The sequence below is a fragment of the Wolffia australiana genome, chromosome 4 (assembly GCF_029677425.1).
Source record: "Wolffia australiana isolate 7733 chromosome 4, ASM2967742v1".
NCBI classification, from domain to species: Eukaryota; Viridiplantae; Streptophyta; class Magnoliopsida; order Alismatales; family Araceae; genus Wolffia; species Wolffia australiana.
This window is the reverse complement of record NC_135838.1, coordinates 9,658,949-9,679,616: the sequence shown is the minus strand read 5'-3', so window position 1 is coordinate 9,679,616 and position 20,668 is coordinate 9,658,949. Positions and strand designations below refer to the sequence as shown.

The window sequence follows — 20,668 nt, the reverse complement described above, 5'->3', positions numbered from 1 at the left end:
GATGAATAAGACGAAGCTTATGAGCTTATTATCCTAAGTGATGACATGGGGAGTTTAAAAAGGAATGAGAGGGACGAGGTTTCTCTCCTTTTTGGCCGGCACGGCTGCCAAGCAGAGTTGGACTTTATGGCGATTTAAAATTTGACTAAACTGGTTATAATCTCATGAATGAACGGGACGGGATACGGTAGGGACCTCCGTCCCGTTCATTCATGGAACCGTCTCGTTTCGGTTTGCGTCATCCGTCCGCAGAGTTTGTTACGGCGGGTGGCGGAAAGCATATATAAGTCGGGTGATGGATCAGCGGAGTTGACAACGGGGAGTAAGGGAGAATGCGGGGGCGAGGGGGGATCGCTGCAAGTCGGAAGCTGCAGAGATGGTGGCGCGGTTGCCCATCGACAGCGATCTCTGATGATTTCTTCGTTTCCGGAAGAGATGGCCGGCGAATGTCTGCGGCGCCGCTAGCTTCAGGTAGACTGAGCTCAGAGAGAAATGGAAGATTTCGATGCGCTTTTGCGATTCTCATGAACGTTCGTCATGTCTCTTTGTTTCGTTCGATGGAATATTTCGGAAATTGATTTTGATTTTGATTCTTATAGGGACGTGTAGTAACGAACTGGTATGCGATCCGGAATAAATTGTTCTCTTCGCGAGCTTTCAAAATTCGCGCGTCTGATGGCACTCTTTGATATCTAAGCTTAGTTTCCGGAATTTTTTGTTTTTTCTTTGTCGGACTTGTACACTCGCGGTACTGCACTTCTGTTGATGGTTAATTTGTCTGGGATGAAGAATGATGATTGTGTCAATTAACGAAGACAAATTGGATGCCTAGTGAACTATAATGATAAACCACCAAACGGTTGTCAACAATGTCGTACCTGGAGTAAAATTTGGAATTTTTGGAAAAGTTTAGTTCTCCCGTCGAAAAATTATTTCAAGACTCTAAATTCTCATATTTTTTTCAACTTTAGGTCATAATTTGAGGTCTGATTAGCTCACATGAAAACCTTATTTAACGTCAGCTTGTTTGCAGACTTGGAGTGATTGAAGGGGAGAGTTTTTGAGAGGGTTCTTGGCGTTTCAAAATAATTTACTTTTTCCCAAGAGTCCAAATCAGTAGAATTCGAACGTTTGAACTTCTCTTAGGAACCTTGTTAGAACTGAAAATAGCCAGAGTACCATCTCATTATTCTTGATCTGTTTGATTTTCTGTATTCAGTTCTAACGAGGTTCCTAAGAGAAAAGTCAAACGTTCGAATTCTACTGATTTGGACTCTTGGGAAAAAGTAAATTATTTTGAAACGCCTAGAACCCTCTCATTATTCTTGATCTGTTTGATTTTCTGTACAAGCAGATGAGTTTCAGGGAGATAGATGATATAGATATAATTTCGATCTCCGTGGACAAGGTTGTAATTATTCTTGATATCTTCAAATGTTTGCTGATCCAATTGCACCATCTGACGCATGCAGCTCTCAACAATGTCGTAGCTGGAGGGGAGTTTTCCAATAGAAGTCAAATGTTTCATCTAGTTGCACGGTACAAGGGAACTAATCCACTAATGAAACTCAGAGACTATCAGTCTTTCCGGCATGATTCCAGTCAGAGAACATTGGGGCTGAAACTAAGATCGTTTGGTTCTGCGTCAATCAAGGTTCCCCGGAGCACAACATTCTCAAAGATAAACACCGAAGATATTTGCCATTTCAGAGCAATTTTAGGTGAGAAAAATGCTATTCAAGATGAAGATAGATTGTCCGCTGCGAATTCAGATTGGATGAAGAAATACAGAGGTTCAAGCCAGCTTTTACTTACTCCAGGAAGCACGGAGGAGGTAGCCGTTCGGTCTCTGAATGGTAATTTCAAATGTTTTGCCCAATTTTCTCAAAAACGAAGCTGCTTGCACATTTTGGACGTGGAAAACCCTTACTAAGGAGAATCTATTTCTGGATATTCTATTTGCCTTCAATCCTATTCAGGATTTACTCAGATAATGTATGCTCTAAGGTCTAACACTTTGATGACTCTTTTTCTTTTGACTTGTATGATATCCTTGAAATTCGGTTATCTTAATTCTTCCTCTTTTTGAACACCATTTGGGTTTATTTGAATAAAGGGACATTATGGTGCGCGAATTGTTTCATTTCCCTTGATGATAACTTTTTAACTAAGTTATGATACATCTCAACAATAAGGTAATTTTTATGTTTTGTCAGGAACATCAGTAAAAAAAAAATATTATTGCTTGTTGATCATCTAACGACGAGGCTTTCTGGTATTATAAGAAAAATGGTGGGTAGTAATTAATAATATCTTAATTTATTCTGTCTCTGGTGGCTGGTATTGTTTTGCCACTAGAGGGGCCATTTTCGTGCATCTAAAAAAAATCATATCTGTTTAGTCATAAAGTTGTTGACCACTGACTAGTGAGCAGGGGAGTGTCAATGGGCTTATTGAGATGCCTTAGATCAAGTGAGGTAGCTATGTTGACTATGACTGAGTTGTATCTGGCTGATTCGGACCAGGCTGACCCGAAGCCAATTGAGCGTCTGAGTCAAGAACTAAGTTTCATCGTGTTGGATTGAAATGACTCTGGTGCAGTCCAACTCAAGTGAAAATACAATGGTGGCAGCGATGCTCGGAGACAACTGCTGATATACTCATGGATGTCAGCAGACACTAATGTAGTCAATTGCAAACTGTGAAGCACATAAACCAGGGTAATCCCAATAAAAATTATAATGGTGACTTGTTACTGATATGATGCAATGGTTTTGGCGCTTGATGGTGCTGGGAGGCAGGGATGGTGACGGGCCCTGCAAATGAGAGTAGGGGTGACACCATTAAATGATGGAGGTGACTGTGCTCATGTACAGGAGCAGGCGCTTCAGAATGGGAGCCCATACCCTGACAGAGTCAGTGGAGGATAGGTGACAAGATGCATGCACTTGAATAGAATAGTATTGTTATGATCCTCATGGAGATTGGATCTAGACTTCAAGAAATAGGACGAGGTCGAGAGGAGAACGGGAGAAATAGAAGAAGAGAGACAGGTGAACATCCCTCAAGAATTACTAGATTGATAATTCTTGCTTTCACAACGCCGTAATCCATCAGACAAGCCCAAACTTGATTTGAGAATTTCCTTCTTGTGTGGGTACAATTGGGGATATTTATAGACCCCAGTTATTCCAGTAGGGGGTTATTTCCTGCCCTAAGTACAGTCAACCATCGAGTCTTTTTGACCTCAATGATGCAGTCCTTATTCAGGACTGTATCGAATACCTGGAGGCTAGTGCCTCACCCTCAATAGACATCAATAATGGCTTGCAAGGGGGTGTACACCACATAGGGTGATGATACGAACCTGGATCGAGGCTCGTATCGGAAGGAGGGTAGAGGACGAGGCGAGGTAGAAGTTCCCGGGGTAGAGAGAGGTGAAACGGGAAGGATCCGAGAGGAGGACGAGCAGAGGTGGTAGGGATCGACCGAGGACGAGCCACCTGAAGATGCGGTGAGGTATAGACGATTAGGAGGGCCAGGGATCGTTGAGGGAGAGAGGGAGACCAGACCTAGACGAGGAGAAGGGAGACAAGAACACTACTTCATTCTTCTTCTTCTTGGCTGCCCTCCTAAAGGGAGGGCATCCCTATTCAAAGGAAATACGATGATAGCTAAATGACTGAAATGCTCCTGTGGGCTAACATGACAAAACTACCCCCTAGGATCCTATCAGGTGATAAGATGGCTCGGCGGATTTTCGTAAGACTCCTCTAGTTGTGAGATTTTTGAGCTAGGACAACCCAACAGGCCCATGTCATTGTGACACTGATTCTGTTGTTTATGTCTGGTTACATTATTCTGGCAGTCTTAGTTGATCTTACTATCCTTATGGGGGCGATGATCACTATGACATTTTTTCCTGAAATCATTTATAAAATATAAGGTTGCTGGTAGAGATCTTGGGGTACTGCACAGTTTCTAGTTGAGGCTTGATCTTTTGGGCTCTGTGTAGCCCTTTTTCATTTCTGCTTGTAAAACATGACATAACTTTGGGGGATTATTACGTAATTACTCAATTTTTTTACTCTGTTTCCAGGTAATTGATTAATTTTTTTCTTTTATTTAATTATTTCTGTTTCCAGGTATCGCAGATCCTACAGTATTGTGACTCTAGGCAGATAGCAGTTGTCCCTCAAGGTGGTAACACTAGTCTTGTAGGGGGTAGCGTGCCAGTTCATGATGAGGTAAAAACATACTTCGATTCACAACACATTACTATATGCAGAAATTATTTCATTCTTTCATTAAAGCTCTCCATTAGTTCTCAAAATTTTAAGGTATTTATTCTTATCTGGTCTTCTCCTGAAAATGTTGAGGTCTGTACCTTTAGAAGTTGAACTCCACATTGATTTCTGTGGCATAGCTCTATCAAGTATTGATGATGTCCGCAGCTTTTAGGTGTTAGGTAATAGACAGATTAAAATTGTTGATCTGAGTATTACATGTCTTTATTTTCTCTCTCTTGTTAGCCCATTAAGGGCCCTCTCTAGTCAGCCCATTAGGGCTTCCTATAAAACCCTGTAATCTCTTTCATTTGCCAAGAAGAATTGTTCTTTTCTTGTTTACATGGTATTAGAGCCCTAACCCTAACCCTAATCTGGGTTTCCTGGGCTCGACCTTGCGCTCCGATCTTCGGCGGTTCTCATGACCGCCTGATCTCGCGCTCCGGTCTCTGCCGTCGCCCGGGCCTCCCAGGCGCTCGCCGTTCTGACATCCGCTGTCCCAGCATCTTCCGCTCGCGCGCTGCCCCGCCCGCGCCTCGGCTCGCGCCCTCCGGCTCGCGCGCCCGGCTCGCGCCGCAGCGACCGACGCCCGGCGCTCGCTGCCCCGGCGACCGTCGTCCCGGCGCCCGCCGTCCAGGCTCCCGCCGTCCCAGCGCCCGCCGTCCTGGCGCCCGACGTCCCGGCGCCCGACGTCCCGGCACCCGCCATCCCGGCTCCCACCGTCCTGGCTCCCGCCGTCCCGGCGCCCGACGTCTCGACGCCTGCAGTCCCGGCTTCTCGTCGTTCCGGCGCCTTCTGACTGTGGTCTACTCTGCTTTCATCATGACGAACCCGGTTGAAGCCCAGACCTCTACTGCTACGTCAGACTCGACGCCAGTATCTACGCCACATGCATCTGCGGTGCCTCTCGAGCCCGGGAATTGGTCGTCCTCCTCTGGACCATCCTCTTTGCCTCGGATGCCTCCGGATGGTATGTTTACTGGATTCAATCTCCTGCAATGGCGCCAGTACGTCCAGATAACTTTAAAAGGGCGTCTCATGCGCCATCTTCTAGAAGACGGACCTTCCCGGACCGATCCCAAGTATTATGACTGGCTGGACGTTGAGGGGGTAGTTCATTGTTGGCTCTTGGACAGTATTTCACCTAGTGTTAAAGGTGAATTCATGTCTCTAGAGTCGGTTCGGGCGGTCTGGGAAGCAGCACTTGAGAGCCACTCCAAGAAGCACAACATTGCGACTCTGTACGAATTAGTACATCGGGCCGCTAACCTGCGTCAAGGGGACCGATTTATCATGGAGTACAGTACGGAGCTCATTTCGTTGTAGAATGAAATTGAATACTACATGCCGCCCAACCCCCATTCGGTGGACCGCCAATATACTCTTCAACTTCGGGTTTTCCAGTTTCTTATGGGACTGAACCCGGAATATGAAGTTGTACGGGCTCAGCTTATTCATCGGGAGACTGGTCCTACCTTCAAGGATGCGCTCCACAGTGTGCGGGTTGAAGAATCCCGCTTTCAGCAGGCCCAGAACTCGGCTTCGGCACTTGTAGCTCATTCCTCTTCGTCTGCACGCCCATCGTCGACTCCACCACCCGGCTCTTTGCCACGTGGTCCGACGGCTCGGACGGAGGATTCTCCAAAGGGTGATCCTTCGCTGTTTTGCAATTACTGCAAGAAGCGAGGTCACTCTAAGGAGACGTGCTACAAGCTTCAACGGAAACGCGCACAACCGAGCAACCTTGCTGCAGCCGCCTCGTCCGTGCCCCCCCCGGGTCAAGTGCCTATGCTGTACGGTCTTCTCCCGACTAGTGCCTCGCCCGCTAGCTTCACTCCGGAAGAGATGGAGCGTCTACGCCGCTTGCTTGATCCTCCAGTCGTGGGCTCATGCTCCTTGGCCCATGCAGGTATGTCCACCAGTCTTCCCACACCTACATCCCCTCCTGGCCATTCTTTTTCCTCTTCCACTTGGCTTCTTGATTTCCGGTGCCACCGCCCACATGACCCCAAATCCTCGAGCCTTTCAAACTTATGCACCCGTTTCTGGCACCTCCAAAGTTAAAACAGCCTCCGGCGATCTTCTCACCGTGGCGGGTATTGGTCGTGTGGCCTTTCCTCTTCTATGCATCTATCTAAAGTTCTTCATGTTCCTCGCCTTACTCATCATCTTCTCTCCCTATCTAGCCTTGTTCGCGACTTGAAACAAGACCTTACCTTCTCTCCTAATTCATGTTTTTATCGTGATAAGGTGTCGGGGAGGACGATTTCCATTGCTGAGGAGCATGAGGGGCTCTATCTTGTTCGTCCTTGTTCGAGTTCTCTTGCTTTTGCTGCTGCGGCAGTTTCCCTTTCGGCTTCCCACGAGCGTTTGTGGCTTCTTCATCGACGTCTCGGCCATCCTTCTTTTGCTACTCTTTATTGTCTCTTTCCTAAACTCTTTCAAGGCCATTCTGTGGACCGTTTTGTTTGTACTGCTTGTCGAATTGCCAAACATCATCGTACCACGTATCCTATCTCGTCTTCTCATTCTTCGACCCCATTCTCCCTTATTCACACTGATGTGTGGGGGTCTTCCCCTATTCATTGTACTTCCGGTTCTCGGTGGTTATGCATCTTTATTGACGACGCTACTCGATTCACGTGGGCATATTTCTTGAAGAAAAAATCGGAGATATCTCGTGTCATTCCTCAATTTTACTCCCTTATCCAAACTCAATTCTCTATATCCATTCGTCGCTTCCGCTCCGACAATGCTAAAGACTACGTTAACACCACGTTAAGCACCTTCTTCCAAGACAAAGGCATTATCCATGAAACTTCTTGTCCCTATACACCACAGCAAAATGGCGTTGCCGAAAGAAAATTCTGTCACATCTTTGAAATGACTCGGAGCCTTCTCTTCCATATGCATGTGCCCAAGTATTTTTGGGGGGAAGCCGTCTCCACCGCCATCCATCTTCTTAATCGCCTTCCATCTCGAGTGCTTGACTACTTCACTCCCATTGACCGTCTTCAGCATTCCTTTCCAACTCTCTCTCTCCGAACTCATCTTACTCCTCGTGTATTTGGATGTGTATGCTATGCGCCCAACCACCAACTTGGTCGTGATAAACTGGATCCCCGTGCTATCAAGTGTGTTTTTGTTGGCTATTCTTCCACCCAAAAAGGCTATTTATGCTATCATCCACCCTCTCGTCGGTTCGTCGTCACCAAAGATGCCACGTTTGATGAATTGCTTCCCTACTATTCCTCCTCCTCTCCTGAACCCTCATCGTCCCCATCTCCCTCCGATCCACTCGAATTCCTCATCCTCGTCCCTCGTCCCTCTTCACCGGCCCCGCCTGACGTGTCTCCGCCTGTTGCTCCTCCAGCAATTGTGCCTCCCGACCTGCCTCCGGCCGCCGTCTCAGTCCCTCCTTTGGAGCCTCCTCCAGTATCTGCTCTTGCGCTCGACCCTTCTGCTGCACCTTCTTCGATTCCTCCGCTCCCTATCCGTCGCTGCCCGCCTGAAAAACGCTATGGTATTACCCTTGCTCGTCGCAAGCCTCGGCTTCCTTCTTCGTCTCCTGCTGCCCCGTCTACCTCAACCTCCACCCCTCCTGCCACCTCCTCATTAGCCATGCTGCCCTCTTCCCGTTCCTCTCCCCTCTATCCGTTGGCGGAATCTATCTCCTCTCATCGCCTCTCACCCTCTTATCATGCCCTTCTCACCTCCCTTGATGCCACTTCCCTTCCCAAGACGGTGGACATTGCCCTTTCATTTCCGCATTGGCGTCAGGCCATGGCGGAAGAACTTCAGGCTCTTGCTCACAATGAAACGTGGGATCTGGTTCCTCTACCGGCCGGGAAGCATCTCGTGGGTAGCCGTTGGGTGTATGCTGTGAAGCATAATTCTGACGGTTCTATTGAGCGCCACAAAGCCCGGGTTGTGGCACAAGGGTTCACTTAGAAACATGGCATTGATTATCAGGAGACCTTTGCTACCGTCGCCAAGCTGAATACTGTGCGGATCTTATTGGCCCTTGCTGCGGATCGGGGCTGGATTTTGCAACAATATGATGTGAAGAATGCTTTTCTGCATGGAGAGTTGACTGAGGAGATCTACATGGCATTACCTCCTGGCTACACTTCCTTAGTGCCATCGTCTCCGCAGTCTGTTGTCTGTCGCCTGAAGAAAGCATTATATGGCTTGAAGCAATCTCGTGCCTGGTTTGGTCGTTTCACGACGGCCATGCAGCGTCGTGGATACCGTCGTGTAATGGTGATCACACCCTTTTCTACCGCCATTCCACGTGGGGAGTCGCTATTCTTCTTGTGTACGTGGATGACATCATTATTACGGGTGATGATCGGCGACCATTACTGAGCTGGCTATGTATCTCGTCCGGAATTTGCCATTCGCCATCTTGGCCCGTTGAGGTACTTTCTTGGCATAGATGTGGCCTATTCTTCCAGCGGGATCTTTATTTGTCAGAGAAAGTATACGGTGGACCTTCTCTGTGAGCTTGGAAAGGAGGACGCCAAGCCTGCTTCAACACCGATTGATGCGAACCATCGACTTGGTGCCGATGCGGATGAGGAGCTTGCTGAGCCTGGCCCATATAGAAGACTTGTGGGAAAACTGCTTTATCTCACCCACACTCGCCCGGACATTGCATATTCAGTGGGTGTTCTGAGTCAGTTCATGCAGACTCTCGCATGAGCCATTTTCATGCTGCTCATCGTCTCCTCCGTTTCCTGAAGGGCACCATTGGCCGTGGATTATTGTTTCGTCGCCATACCGGCCTGCGTCTTGAAGTCTACACCGATGCAGATTATGCCGGCTCTGTGGTTGATCGTCGGTCCACATCTGGGTATTGCACCTTCTTGGGCGGCAATCTGATTACTTGGAGGAGCAAGAAGCAGAAAGTGGTCTCGATCGAGTGCTGAAGCGGAGTTCCGTGCCCTTGCGCATGGTCTGTGTGAAGCACTTTGGATTACCCAGCTTCTTCGTGAGCTACGGTGTCCAGTTCCCTCTCCTGTCCAGCTGTTCTGCGACAACAAATCGGCGATTAGCATTGCTCATGACCCCGTTCAGCATGACCGTACAAAGCACATCGAGATCGATCGCCATTTCATCAAAGAGAAGCTTGAATCGGGAGATTTTTGCACGCCTTATGTTCCGTCCGCTGAACAGCTTGCAGATATCTTCACCAAAGGGCTTCATGCCCCTAGGTTTGAGGAGCTCTGTTCCAAGCTGGGTGTGGATAACATCCACGCTCCAGCTTGAGGGGGAGTGTTGATCTGAGTATTACATGTCTTTATTTTCTCTCTCTTGTTAGCCCATTAAGGGCCCTCTCTAGTCAGCCCATTAGGGCTTCCTATAAAACCCTGTAATCTCTTTCATTTGCCAGGAAGAATTGTTCTTTTCTTGTTTACAAAAATTATTGACATAGATCTCAAAGAAATATTACCAGGATAGATCCAATGTCGCTCATACAGAGATCTCAAGCGATAATAGTGTTCCGCATGATGGAGAATAAGGAGAAAAGGATTAGAAGAATTATTCGATGAGATGGATCGCTAAAAGAGAATCCGCTGGAATCTCCCCGATCTGGTTGGTAGGCTAGCTCCTGCTTCCCCAGCCCTTGCCGCAACTGGCGTACGAAATTCTTGTCTGCCTGCTTTTCCCGCCTCTTCCTTTATTTATAGTACTTCTGCACGTGTGAGGTCACACGTGCCGACGCTTCTTCCTTTGGTATTTTTTGGAGAAGAAACGATGCATGTCAGTTATTTACCCTGTCGTTTTTGCATGTGCCTGGACGGGTTTGATAAAACCAGATGCCCATTTTATTTGAAAGAAATAAATGTCGCGGGGCTCTGATACCATATCCCAATGCTTTTATCACCATGCCCCCAAGCTGGCAGAGCTTCAGTGGAGGAACCATTCTCAATCTTGGCCTTGGGTCCACAAAGCCATGTCTTGTTTGAAAAAGTTGGTTTGGGGTTCCCGAGACTGCACCTCAACCTTGAGTTTATGAATATGCTTGAATCTAAAGCAACAACTTGATCCTGCAATAAAGATGTGTTATATAATTTTTGCTGCAAGAATTATGAAGAATTTGTACTAGGGTTGGAGTGTTTGGAGTTTGTCAACGAACTGTTAGAACCTCGGTTTTTCAGTAGAGTAGGAGAAAGAAAATTCAAGACTGATGCAACAAAATAGTACGTGTCCACCCAAACGGTTCAGAACAGGGGAGAGGGAGAGAGGGAAATTCGGATAGGGGGAGGCAGGAGTGACGCCTTGGATCGGAGAGCCCTCACTCAGTAGCCCGTCCGTCGGAAGCTAGGGTGCCTGGTGGGAGGGGAAATAAAATATGTCTGGATGGTTTGGCGACACTCCACTTGGGTGGGTTAAGAATCTTATATTATTACTTTTATGAGGTTGTGTTTCGATCTTTGTCAGGCAGACATCAGAGATAAAAGAGAGATTGAAGACAAAAAAGAAAAAATAGAAAGAGGAGAGGGAGAGAACGAGTAAAAAAATAGGACAAATGAAAGAGGAGAAAGGTAAGAGAAAATAGACACGGGAAAGAAGAGAGTGAAAAGAGAAAGGTAAGAGAAAATAAAAAGAGTTTCTTCAAAAAAAGAGAGGATAGAAAGGGAAAAAGTGAGAGCATAGAAAACCAGATATTATTTTCACTTGGCAAAAGTGTGCGTTAAACCTGTGGAAGAAAACAAAGATTCTAAGCCTTCCAATTCCCGTTATTGGTGCTAACGTGAAGTTTGAGTTATGTGAAGAAGATTGTCCAGTGGATAAAGGGCAATATCAGAGGTTGGTTGGTTGACTCATCAACCTTTACCACTCATGGACCAACCTTCCATTTGCAGTCAGACCATTGAGTTAATTCATGCATGACCCGAGGAAGCCACACATGCAATAAGCTTTGGAATGCTAGCATTCTTGATGCAGAAGATAGGCCAAATAAGATGAATTCCTTGGAGATGTACACTAATGCTGACTATGGAGGATCTTTAGATCAGAGATTAGCATCAGGTTATTGTTCATTCCTCGGAGGGAATCTAATAACTTGGATGAGCAATAAACAACATGTGATTGCAAGGTGTAGTACTGAAGCTGAGTTCAGGGGTGTAACAAAAGACATATGTGAAGCATTAATCAAATGAAATACATCTAATCTGCTCATCAAGTCAAAGATTTACTCAAATGGTCCTATATACTGAATATAATAGAGGCAAAAAAAGGGTTGTCAAAGTCAGATGTGGAATGAGGGGTCAGTGTGGATCCGAACTAGGTCAAGCAGTGTATGACCCTAGGTCAATGGACTAGAAAAGTACATAAGGTCGTCATATGCGAGTAAACACGTGATGACTGAGCAATAGACGGGCGGAGAAAGGCCTGTTATGAATAAAAAGGGGCCATGACTGGCCCGTGTGAAAAAAGTTTTGAATATAAAATTTAAGGCACGGGAGCAGGGAGGACTGGAGTGTGAAAGTTTATTTGGAGTAACGCTGCATTCAGCTGTACTCGGGTAGGACGTGGGTGTTCCATTTTGAGTTCTGGCAGGATGGAAGTTCATTAGAGAGGTATCAGAACAGAGGAGAGATGGAAAATGTTACTGAAAACCACGGCAATGAACCTGGTTCAATTTCTTTCCTCGAGGTTGATTTTTTTTGAATGAATTCCTTCTGGGTTGATACTTCAATTGTGATAATAATGTATCAAGTTCTTACCGATGGACTTCGGAGTCAAGCATTTAACAGGCCGACTGGCAAGATGGGCATGCATGAGTTGAAAGAACCAGCTTTTGAGGGGGGGTGTCGGCAGATGCCCATTTGCCTCTTTTTATTTTCTCTGTTTTTTTGATATTGTGCAAATACCCTTATGAGACCTGAATGAAGTGAATCCAATATGGGCAGTATGTGTTGGGCCCAATAGGCCATCGTTTTGTCGTTTAATGTCATGGACAATAAATGACATTGAGTTGTCTCAAAAACTCAAGTCAAAGGAGGAAGGAGAACCCAAAGTTGACAGCTTAAAGATAAAAGATATTACAACTAACTTACAGAATAAGGTAAGTGGGGCACTTATAAATGTGGTCAATTATACAAGGCTTAGACAACGAAATGAACTGGGAGAAAGAATGAGGACATACATAATTCCATTGATCGACTCTTTGACAATTTGTCAAATGAAAACTAAATAAGCCAAAACCCATAGAGATATTGTTTAGTGTAAGCTCTGCATGACGCATGGAAAAAACAAGGAGACCCACAAAAAGGCATCTTGATGCTGTCGGTTTTGGAGCTTGCGATTGTATCCTTTCAAAAATGGGTTCACATTGTTGGAGATAAGGTTTTTCATGTAATGTGTCTTAGGTTTCCTACACCTATCTAATGACCGGAAACCTTCTTTTGGAAATTAAGTTTGGTTCTACGTTTAAAAGCGGGAGATCGAGAAGTTAACGGGACACAAGCTGTGGGAGGAGCGTTGGCAAACCATTTTAGAGAGATGACTAAACAAGGGACTCGAAATCAATGGAGATGGAGCGGTAGAAGCGCATCCAAGGTGACACAAGGACAACAAGCTGAGTTGGTGAAGCCTTTCTCAGTGGAAGAAGTGCGAACAGCGATCAAAGGTTTAAATGAAGAAGGTGCACCGGGTCCGGATGGATTCCCTGTTTTTTTATTCCGTGAATTCTGGGAGGTGGTTGGGCCAGAGGTGATGGGTACAGTAGACGAGTTCCGGCGAGGGAATTATGGCCTGGAGCGGCTCAACCGATCCCACCTATTTTTACTGCCCAAAAGGCGTGGCGCCATCAACGTGGGGGATTTCAGGCCCATTGCACTGTCAAACTCTATATACCTTATCATTGCCAAGGTGTTGGCGAACCGACTAAGGGTGGTAATTGGGGACCTAGTTAGGCCGTTTCAATCGGCCTTCATTCCTGGAAGACAATTGGTGGACAGTGTGGTGGTGGCGGGGGAGATTGTATCATCATGGAAGACGAATAAAACTAAGGGTTTCATGTGGAAGGTCGACTTCGCTAAAGCGTACGACTCACTCGACTGGAGATTCTTATGGTCCGTTATGCGCAAACGCGGGTTCCCCGAGGAATGGGTGAGATGGGTGAGGCAATGTGTTACGTCTCACTCATTCTCGATTCTGCTCAACGGTCGAGCTGAGGGAGGGTGGATCCACCTACAAAGAGGAGTCAGGCAGGGATGTCCGTTAGCACCGCTGCTTTTTGTTCTTGCAGTGGACACCTTGGCCACCTGCACACTTAAAGCTTGTGAGCAGGGCCTACTACGGGGTTTTCAGACGGCGAGCTACTCAGAGGGAATCCCGCTCCTGCAATATGCTGATGACACCACTTTCTTCATTGAGGGCTCATTGAGAGAAGCTCGTATCTTATCCGCATTGCTTGAACTATTTGCGGACTTCTCGGGGCTACAACTTAATCGAGCCAAGTCGGCCTTTGTAGGTTTCGTACTTTCTTCGGAGGAAAAGGCACAGTGTGCAAGAGCTTTAGGTACACCTCAAGGCTCGCTCCTGATGGGCTATTTGGGTCTTCCGTTGACCGGGAGACGGATCCTAGCAGCGGAGTGGCATCCGGTGGTTGAAAAAGTGGAAAGGAAGCTCGAAGGTTGGCAGAACAAGACACTGTCAAAAGGGGTCGTTTGGTGCTGCTACGGTCAGTCCTGTCAGCAATCCTGTTATTCTACTTGTCAGTATTCAAAATGCCAGCAGTTGTGATAAACAGATTAGAGGGGGCTATGAGAAGGTTCTTTTGGGGAGGCATTAGAGAGGAAGGGGGCAAGGGAGTGCCTCTTGTGGCGTGGGAGATATTGTGCAGACCTATGAAGCAGGGAGGGCTGGGGATCCTTCATTTGGAATCAATGAATCTGGCATTGTTGACCAAATGGGTGGAACGGATTCTGAAGTCAACAGAGGGACTAGTTTTCAATGTCCTGAGAGATAGATATGGTTCTGAGATAAGTTTTGAGAGGCGTTGGGCTCGTGTCAGGGGAGAATCCCCCTTTTGGAGCAGTCTACGCCAAGCGATACCTCAAGTGCGGGTGTTTTTTGAGCCCAAATTGGGGGATGGGGCAAGGTTCCATTTTTGGACTGATAATTGGTCTAACCAAGGCACCGTGAATTTGAAGTTCCCAAGACTATTTGCACTAGCGAGACACCCAGAGGCCAAAGTCAGTGAGTGTTGGGACGAGGCTTGGGTCCCTATATTGACAAGAGCCTTATCAGAGCCACGTTTTGAGGAGTTTTTGCGGATGCAAGAGTCACTTCTACCACTCAGCCCTTCAACTGAAAGTGGAGACGGTTGGACGTGGCGGGGGTCGGCTTTCTCTGTGAAAGAAGCATATTTGAAGATTAGAGGAGAAGCGAGGGATGACGTGACTATCAATAGGGCATGCCACAGGTTGATGAAGCTCAAAGTTCCACTGAAAGTGCGAATTTTCAGCTGGTTATTGCGGAGGCAGAGGCTGATCACACGGGTCTATCGGCGGAGATGGGCCCCCATGGATCCTGCAGACTGTCCTATGTGCGCTAGGGGGGAGGAGGACTGCTCACACCTATTCTTCACGTGTCACTTCGCCCAGAGAGTCTGGGAATCGCAACAGGTACCGGATGTGAATGTCTCCTCGGATGAGGCCTTTTGGACTTCAGTCATAGAAGGAAGACACAGAAGCGGAGTGGGATGGGGGCGGCTACTCGCAGTGCTCTGGGCGATATGGCTACATCGGAATGAAGTGGTGTTTAAAGGAAAGGCAGCTTCGGTAGTGGACGTTTCTCATGCCGTAGAGGCACTCGTGTATTTTTGGGTTGGAAGGGGAGGATAGTCCTTTTTTGGTCTGGTTTGTACATTGTTTGTACAAAACATTTACAAGTTAATGATAGTGGGTTGGCCACCGGTTCCGGGTGGCCTTCCATATTTTCTTCAAAATAAAAAAAAAAGTTTGGTTCTTTCCGCATTACCTGACTCCCAAAGCGGTGGGCTCATTCTTGTCTACCCTATACATTTTCTCTCTATCACACTTCGGCACTCTATCTATAGCCCTGTGAAATTCAACACACATCATGAAAGATGCTATTATACAGGAGGAGATTAGATCTCTTTAATCTAATATCCTGTGGAACAGTAGGATGTGAATGGAAAAATCCATCTTTATCTTTAAGAAATAAATTCATAGGGTGGGCGTGACAAAGATGATCATATTTCATGGATTTCTTGAGCAAATCGCTGAGAAAATGCAAGCTCTATGATTGCACGATGGTGACAAACTTAACAGATAAGCCCATTGGGTTGGACAATGTTATTATTCAAGCCTTCCAGCAAAACCTGTCACAATTTATTTGTCATAAGAAATTTATATTAACTGCTTTTTTAGTCCATTTTATTATTTAAAATGATGCCTTCATGCATTTTCAGGTTGTCATCAATATCAGTCGAATGAACAAAATCATTTCTTTTGATCCGGTAAATCTCTATGATTCTCAATGTGGGTATGTGTCTTTTGGTTTTTCTTGTCCAATATCTTAATTTTATTATTATGTGTTGGTCTTTTTTATTACTTGTTTTCTGTATTCATGTATTGCCCAAGTCCTCACTCAGTTCTCCCCACCATGAAACGTGCACCCAAAATTAGTCTTCTGAAAAATTTAATTTTGGGTTCAAAAATTACGATTGTCTCTACTTCAAAGGGACTTTGTCTCTTCAGAATTCCACTTCTTGTCAACGACGATTAGCATTTAGTTTTATTTGGTTCTTAGAGTGGTGCAGATTGCCCTGGAGGAGTCGAGGATGACATCCCCATCAGTCAACTATTCTGCAATTTCTGGCATAAAAGATGTTAATGAGCCAAAACAAAAAATGCATGGTGGGTTACAGCCATTGAACTCCCTGAACAGAGTGGAGTGCAGCCTGGAAAGTGTTCTTTTACCATAATTTTGATCATTGTCGCAGGCTACACTTATTGAGGGGGTTTATCTGATGAGAAGCACCATAAATGTGTTTTCAACCATTGGTTGACACGTTGCCTGGGTCATTGCTCTGACTGCCCATTGTGGGTTGGAAAGTCTTGCTGCGTTATCTTTGAATACCAGAGTTTACAGATCTCTTGCCAGAAATTGCTTAAGAAAGCATTGCCTGGTTCAGAGACAATAGAGTGTGGAATTTGTTGAAGGTGAATGATCTCCTTTGTGAATGCTTGGGCTCATTTACAATGTGGTATAGGTAGGATGATGGCTGATGAAATGTGAATCTAGTCGTAGAATCCACCACCATTTGGATGGAGTTGTGGCTATCCTGTGTTAGAAGCGCTTAAATGAGATCCGTCATAATGTCACCCGCACCTTGTCAGGTGTCGGCAAAGATTGAAGGAGGGCTGGGGCAAGCTCTTCTTATGCTTTTGGCAAACGTCACATAAAGGTATACACCTTGATGGTGTACTTCATAAATTTCATTGGATGTCCCATATAGATCACTTGAGATGTGCGCATACTTCTTTCCTCGGGAAACTAGAATGACCCCAAGGGACTGTTGTGATAGCCAACCGGCACCTTTTGAATCAGCTGTTGGAGTTTCTTGGATAGATCTGCTGCATAATTTGAGGCCCTCTTTATTATATATGTCAAGATCAAACAATGATCAACTTGGAAACCTGCCGCTAGTACCAGGAAGAGTTAGATGATCAGTCTAGAACATTACATGCTGGCTATGAAGATAATGTTGCCAATATTGGACTGCACAGAATGATAGCCTCAAGATCCCACTCATATATTGCTCTATGCTGGTTGTGCAGAAATAGTGGTTTGAGTAATTAAGCTGTCTAGTAGTGAGTCTGCATGGGCATCACAGTCAATCCAGTGTTGGGTGCGTCAATGATGCGATATGCATTCGTATCTATGACCAATGACCCCAGCCCATTGGCGGGATGATAGTCCAGCCCGGACAGTCCCAATATCCAGGATATCTTAAGCAGGCCAACAGGGAAGAGAGTACCAGCTTTTGACTTCCTGTAGATGCTCCCACTCAATCATTGTCCATGGATCTCCTTCTAACCCCTTCCTCTTGCAGACATCCATCCCTGCAAACTGGGTTGGGTCTCCTCCACATACGCACATAGTTTTCCATGCAAGGGAGTAACACAGAGAGTGGCCTGAGTGAGACAGGGTTGATCCACTTATGTTGCTGTTCCTGAAGTCCAGCATCGTTTGGCTCACGCACTTTAGCTCCTCCACTTGGCGAAATAACGTTATGGCCTTTGATTCGTGGCCCTGGCCGGACGACCATGTATCATCTAATATGTCTCTTTAGGTGACATTTGTCGTCCCCTCATGTTGGTTTACTCTGAGATCCACCTTGGGGGCCAACGCCAGACTGTGTTTGTTTCTGGTCCTGGCTGATTTTGTGTCTTAGGTCTGCTGTGCAGTGGTTTAATGGCGCAGGCTGTACTCTGCAGTCCCATGACGGTCCACCGTTGGTATAGCGAGTCGACCTTTTTCTTTGCACACTTGAATCACCGTTTCTTCAATATTCAGTTTAATTTCTCGGTTTAACAATTTGGCTCGAGTGGATTCAAATTCTTGTCAATAGAAATTGATTCCCTTCCATAGTGCCTGGAGTTCATTTGCATACGCTAGGGCTGGTCAATGTTCTTGCATTAGTCACATAGAAGGATTGACAAGATCTGCAATTTGGAATTCATCCTCGCACATTGAGTAGTACTTCTGAACAGTATCTCTGATAGGATCCCAACAACAATGCTAAAACGCAATCCAATTGCAGAACAGATTTAGAAAAGAAACTCCATCTCTGGGTTTCGTCGATGCCTAGAGAGGGAAACAGACTTCTGGTCGAGACCAGGGGAGCCGGGAGAGGGGGAAGAAGGAGGCCTGGCGAGGAGGGGGGGGATAGCCGTTCCGGAGGGGCGGTCGCAGGGAAGAATTTCTGCAGAGGGGATGCCAGCTAGGTCAGTGAGGAAGTAGAGGCGGTAGAGGTAGAGGTAGAGGGACAGGAGAACTCTTACGTTTGAATCTCCATGCCCTCCGTCCTCTTCTCTCGTGCTACTTAGGTAAGGTCTTCTGTTGGGTCAATGGGCCGGTTTGGCTTTCTGGGCCTCCGGCGTTCATAAACTCGCCTGTGGATCGTATCAATTTCACACATCTGTTACAGTGTCAAAGTCCATGTAAATGTAACTCAAATCAAGGGACATAGAATCTAATGACAGATTAAACAGAACATCTTCCTCGCTACGCCATCTCTGATAGGATTTATCTGATTCTGTGGGGGGGAGAGATCTGTAAGGTGATATAGTTGTCTGGAAGGTCTAAATATGACCTGAATCTACTTGGTCAGTTGATATTAATTGTGTCCTATAAAGATGTTATGGGATGCAGTAACATGAAGATGAGTGTACTATCTCTACGCTAGATGAAGCTGTCCAACACCAGGACCAACATTCATCTCAAACTTTGCTTCATCATTGGCCATATAGGTCAAGAACTATGGACCGCAATAAAAAAGGAGGCATTGAAGGCAAGATATAATTGAAGACAAAGGAAACTGGAACTTCACACCTGGGAGTCGATCGATGATAACCCACTGACAACGAGAGAAATAATTGTAGCTCTTTGTGCGAATACCAGGCACATATAAGCTTTATCAATGTACCGGTTGGTCTGTAGAGACCTTCAGTTGACGATCGTCTTCCGGGATCAAAGGCGGTAAGCTTTGTCAATCTACTTGTTAGTTGGTAGAGACCTTCAGTTGACGATCGTCTTCCCAAATCAACGGTGATAAGCATCGTCAATCTACCAGTTAGTCAGTAGAGACCTTCAGTTGACTTTTGTGCTCCCAAATCAAAGTTGGCTATTGTCTTCCCAAATTAGGAGAGAGCAAATCATCATCTGAGAGATTTCTGTCGCCCTACCACTGAGTTGGTAGAAGTGGCGGAGAACGTCCCAAAGAATTGTTCGGCATCTGGTTTTACAATTGGCATAGCTATGGCTGAGAAAGGGGTTTCATGAGGTTTCCTCTGTTGCCGAAAAAGAAACGCCGCTTGAAGATCGTTGTGAGATTTTTTGAGAACAATCGCCAGAAGATCTCCGTTAAGAGATGCATTGATGTAACCGCCAGAAGAATGTTATAGATCTGACGAGGCTTTCCAAACGACAAGGGCTTCCAGAAAGATGGATGTTGTGGACGAATCTTCCTGAAGGATGAATGATGAGGAAGAATGTTGCTCTTGGCTAATGATTTTGATCGTCACGAAAAAAATCAACGTAGATCGTCTGCTGGTAAGTATAGCTCTCGTAAAACCTGCCTGAAGCCTTTTAGGGGGTGCTCTGATACCATGCCAGAATCTGAGCTTCCAGCTAGATTTAAGATTGAGAAGATTGTGGGCGAGACAGAGAGTTGTCGAGGAAAAAAACCTTTTTCTATTGCACTCATTGAATGAATAATACAGAATCAGGTTCAACAGCTAATTTTTGTATCTCAGTGGACTTATCACGTGACGGACATGTGATACATATTAATAATAATTACTGAAATACATCCAATATGTCTAAAGTTCGCACGATTTTTTTTCACTAATTGCACCTTGGGTTATTTCTTATTAAAAAACTCTTAGAATGTTTATGTTGCGTATGTCTTATCTGAGGTTTAAATTTTGTGGTGTTCTTAGGTTAGCGGTATACTAGTGTGTGATTCAGGATGCATCTTGGAAAATATTGGTGTTTTCTTGGCAAACGAAGGGTACGTAGTGCTGAATTATCTGTTGCAGTTTTTTTGTTCTAAGTGCGACAAATGTCAGCTAGGGTTTATTTAATGGAATCATCTTGTTTAATTTTATGGACTCAACAGAAAATTATCTTATATTTCTATTCAAAATCATTTAATTGTTTAAATTTCACTTTTTCTCTAAACCACGTTTTATTTTTAAAAAAAATTGATAAATGGTGGTATGGTACAATTTCAATCACTCTGTACGTCTGGGTTTTCACATTGTTAAAAAAGGAGGGGCGGCTACTATATCTTTCTTTGGTGCAGTGCAGGTCAATGTTAATATTTAGCTTTATCAGACCTGCAAACAATGTATGACACGTTTCATGCTAAGTGCCTCCAATTCCCTAACCTATGGCCCTATGTTCTCCACCTGCATATGATCTTGCCATAACCTTAGTTCTCGTTCTGCCAAGTCACATAGCTTCTTCCTAAAATTGAGCATTATCAATTGGTCATCTATAGCTGACCCTACATACTCAGATTCCATGTACACTTCTGCTGAATGTGCATATTTTGATCAATGCAAGAGACCGGTTCACTTGTATACTTTTGTCCGATATCTTAATAGGGA

The 20,668-nt window shown here is 45.5% G+C and overlaps 1 protein-coding gene across 5 annotated transcripts in view; it reads left to right on the top strand.

The window, feature by feature from the left end:
* The first annotated feature begins 321 nt into the window (after window positions 1–321).
* D2HGDH (FAD-linked oxidases family protein) overlaps window positions 322–20,668 on the top strand; it is a 37,248-nt gene continuing 16,901 nt past the window's right edge. Inside the window, exons 1-5 of one of the 5 annotated variants that reach the window (XM_078573663.1) lie at window positions 322–471; window positions 1,473–1,834; window positions 4,146–4,247; window positions 15,739–15,786; window positions 19,997–20,067. In XM_078573663.1, the coding sequence (XP_078429789.1) occupies window positions 333–471; window positions 1,473–1,834; window positions 4,146–4,247; window positions 15,739–15,786; window positions 19,997–20,067 (722 nt within the window). In that variant the 5' untranslated portion in view covers window positions 322–332. The other 4 variants (XM_078573664.1, XM_078573667.1, XM_078573666.1 and 1 more) reach the window with 4 other exon arrangements.